Here is a 4,030-nt window from a genome sequence, read left to right on the forward strand (position 1 = left end):
GGGGGCGGGGGGGGGGCGGTGGGTTCACCCACTTTAGCCACACCTGAGCAAGGCTGTGAGTGGGAACCAGAGGCTGGGCGGAGAACACTGGACCTACAGGCCTCCACACTTGTGGTGTCTCCTGGTCCCAGGCTGGGGTGGCGGACAAAGCTTAGAGAGCCAGCTCTGTGCCCAGCAGCCCTGTATAGGTCTGACCCTGAAGGTCAGGGGCTCTGGAAGGCAGGCCAGGATTTGGGGAGGAAATCAGAGACCTGACTGGATGAGGGGCAAGGGAGGGTGTGTGCAGGCGTGGGCTCCAGGCACCTTCTGCCTTCACATCCAAGTACAACAGCGAGGGGTCCCTCCAAGGGGCCCTGCCTCTGTAAACCCCGGTTGTGGGGGAGCAGCTATCTTGGAGCTGGCACAAAACCAAGGGCGGCACATGAAAGGCACCAGCTAGCCCAGCCATAACCTGGGCCGAGAGGCGGGGCTGGGTGCCCTGGGAGCCCCGGGCAGGCGGCAGGGTGGGGTGGGAGTTAGGGAGGCGTGGGGAGGAGGGGCCTGGGCGGCACTTGGCAGCAGGTCCTCTCCCCAGCCTGTCAAAGCCTGCTACACCATCTCACCAGACTCTCTTCCGGGCCCAGGCGAGCCCCCTACTCTCCCTGTGGGCAAGGCAGGGATTTGGGGAATGGGCAGGCAGGGTGGGGGGGCAGGCTGAAGCCTGTCCCCCTCAAGGGAACCAGCACTCTCTACAACTGCCCACACCGCCCCCCCCACACCCCCACCAAGAATACCCCTCAGGAGGACAGCCACAGGGGAGAGTGAGGGGGGAAGGGATGGAGGAGAGGGAGAAAATACTGGAAGAGGAGGGTCTGCACTCACTCGCACATTCTCTCTGCGCACCTGCTCTCCCCACTCACTGCTCTATAGCCACAGCAATACTGGGAGCTGGGGGCTTAGGGAAGAGGCAAGGGGTCGAGGCCACTGGGGCTTCAGTGTCACCAGAGCGTTGGGGGGCAGATGGGATGGTGGGTGGGAGGAGGGTGGAGGTACTCTCTCTCAGTCTCTTCCCCTGCAGGCTCTCTCCCGTGCCAGCTGCTCACCCTATCCTGAAGGCTCATGGCCCCCAGACCTCTTCCCACCTGCTCTACCCTGACCTGACCCTCCACACTGAGCAACGGGAAGCCTCAGAAGATAGCCAACATTCACCTCTTTCTCCCTGGCCAACGGGGCTGAGCGGCTCTGGCCTGTCTCACTCCCACAGGAGGGCACAAATCAAGAAAACACCCCAGCTGGCCCCCCAGTCCAACTGCACCACCGCTGCAGCCACTGAAAGAGGCCACTTCCTCTAACACACAAAAGCTGGCCTCCCTGCCACCCACTCCCTCTCCCTGCCATGGGTGATGGGAGGCTAGAGCAGGCCCAGGAGCCAGCGTCCACGCTGGCCCCACACGCAAATCCCGGCCAGGAATGGCCCGGAGACGCATCGTCTCTTCCAAAGGAAGCTCCAGGCACCAGGCCGCATTTTGTCAGTCATTCTAGAGCTGTCATCCTAGGGCTTGCTCCATCCCACTGCTGCTACCACGAGGCCCCGTGAAACCAACTCTCAGACCCAACTGACCCCCCGTCAGACCCCCACCCCCTGAGAGAGGAAGCCAAGAGCCCCAAACCAAGACAATTGGTCATGGAGAGGGAGAAGGGCGAAAATCGTGGCCACTTACTTTTCTTGCCTTGCTTTATCTTTCTTTGGTCTGCAGTAGGTAGAGAAAGAGAAAAGAACAAAACAGAGAGGCGTTCAGACGGTGATAATAACAATAACAGTATTTATGATACATCAGTACAGTTTTAATCTCTTGACATATAACAACTCACTTAATCCTTGTAACAATGCTAGGCAGTATGTAATACTATTATTGTGCCCATTTCACAGATGTGGAAACTGAGGCACATTAAAATAAAACCTAAATGCCCAGTTATACAGCTGGAGGGTGAAAATGAGCTAACATGCTTAACTCTGGAACACGCTTAACTCTGGTCCAGAGCAAGCCCCCTGAAGCTGTTCACTGAATGAATGACTCCAAGACTCCATCCTCACCTGCATTCACATTTGTTATGCTGTAGGAAGCTCATCTCTCCTATGTGCTGGCTTTGGTGAGGTTTGATCCGCATAATCTGAAGGGAAAGGAAGCAGATCACAGAGGTTAGTGACCCAGCCAGCCATACCCAGGTGGGAAACCCCATGGCTCCTGCCACTTAGCACCCAGGGGTTCTACAGAGCAGAAAAGGGTGGTAGAAGTGTGGGGGACCAAGGGCTCTATCAGAAAGAGCCTCAGGCCCACTCCAACTCCTCCCACCCTGCTGACCTCAAGGAGCCCCTGCTTCTCTTGAGGGCAGACATGTCTGCAGGGTTGGCCAGGCTGGGAATTCAGGTCCTGGGTTCTTGCCTCTCCCCCTCCCTCCCCTCCTGTTATCCCCTCCAGGCCTCACCCAACCCCCAGGAGCCACCCAAGAGCCACCCACTCCTCCCTGGGGTCTCAGAGCTCCCTCCAGCCCCATCCAGGCTGAGACACGCCCTGTGACCAGGCAGCAGCAAAGGACTGGCTTTTTAAACTCCCCACAGACCAGACTCATCCAGCTTCCCAAACAGAGCCCCAGGGAGGCAGGGCTGTCTCCCTCCAAGAGAGGAAGGGAGGGGCTCCTGTCACAGGTGTCAGCCCTCTCCTGAGCCCAGCGGGCAGAGGTCAAGAAGGAGGAGGAAGTGATCAGGGGTTGTTGGAAACCTGGGCTCAGAAAGGCAAGCATCTTTTTCTCCAAAGAGGGTCAGACGCCCGCATCTCCCCTTGACTGACTCCGCGGCAGGAGCTGGGCAAGGCAAGCCTAGCTCCTCCCTTTAAGAGCTGCCAGGAAAGGGCTGGGGAACACCTGTGGCCAAAGCCTGAGGGCCCACCCCCGGCCCCACCCCAGCTCCCTGCCGATGCCCACCTGCATGGTGATGTTGAACTCCTCAGTGGGCACACACTCCAGACTTTCGTCATTACAGCAGCCCCCGCACCGCATCAGGGGCACACAGGACGGCTTGAAAATGAACTCAATCTCATCTGGGTACTCCTGGAAGATGTCCACCAGGGTCTCGATGGGACGGCAGAAGCTGCGCTGGTAGACATCCATGAACTTCACCACTGTGTGGGAAGGGGGTGACACGTGAGCCCAGCAGGTCACAGAAGAGACGGCTGGCCCCTCTCTCCACCCAGCTCTGCAAGGCCTCTCCTTTCTGTGAGAGGTAACCACCACGGGAAAGGCCTTCCAAACATAACTTAAGTGTCTCGGGCCGTGGTTGAAGGCCTTCCCTAGCTTTCCACCGCCAACACTGATGAAGACCTGTGTTTATTCTAAAGATTACATGGTGTTGTCAGATCCCAAGGGAGTCACCCTGCCATATCTGGTCCCCTTGCCTCACCATGACAGCCAAGCCAATTCCTAGGTCAACTGTGAGGCCAGAGGGCAGTCTGAGTATGTGTATATCTGCTGGGGGTCTCTAAGCTTCCCGTGAAAGGACAGCCAGCTTGGCAAACCTGCTTGCTCTCCATTTCCCTCCCACCTCCCCGCAGCAGCCACCGCACCATTAGCTGACAGCCACTCAAAGAGCACTTCTTGTGTGCTCTGGTGCTGTGTACAGGAGTCCGTGATGTTATCCCAGACAATTCTCCCCCCACGGTACTGCAAGGTTCTGGTAGGACCCACCCTCCCCCTGGCTTTACAAATGGGGAACTAGAGGCTTAGAGAGGCTGAGTAACTGGCTCCAAGGCCACACTGCCATTAAGTCACACAGTTAAAGTTGGCTCTGAACATCAAAGCCTCCCCAAGCCAATGTCCTGTGAAACAGAAGGGCAGCCTTGGGGGGCACTTTGCCACCTGCCAGACCCCCTCCCCAGATACGGGCTGAGGAGGCAGTGGGCATCGGCCCAGGGGCTGGGTCCGCCTGGAATCAGCAGGTGGCTGTGGGCGGGCACACTGCGCTGGCCCTGCCAGCCACCGATAACCCCACCCAGGA

General features: G+C 58.3%; 1 protein-coding gene across 7 annotated transcripts in view; it reads right to left on the reverse strand.

Annotated features, from left to right (window-relative positions):
- The window catches only part of VEGFA (vascular endothelial growth factor A), a 14,159-nt gene that overhangs the window by 4,297 nt on the left and 5,832 nt on the right, over positions 1-4,030 (reverse strand). For all 7 annotated transcript variants that reach the window (XM_010863112.1, XM_010863107.1, XM_010863106.1 and 4 more), the window contains exons 3-5: positions 2,962-3,158; positions 2,075-2,151; positions 1,701-1,730 (exon numbers count right to left, since the gene is read on the reverse strand). In XM_010863112.1, the coding sequence (XP_010861414.1) occupies positions 1,701-1,730; positions 2,075-2,151; positions 2,962-3,158 (304 nt within the window). The remainder of the gene's footprint in view (positions 1-1,700; positions 1,731-2,074; positions 2,152-2,961; positions 3,159-4,030) is intronic.

Source organism: Bison bison, unplaced genomic scaffold (genome assembly GCF_000754665.1).
Source record: "Bison bison bison isolate TAMUID 2011002044 unplaced genomic scaffold, Bison_UMD1.0 scf7180017864487, whole genome shotgun sequence".
Classification (NCBI taxonomy): domain Eukaryota; kingdom Metazoa; phylum Chordata; class Mammalia; order Artiodactyla; family Bovidae; genus Bison; species Bison bison.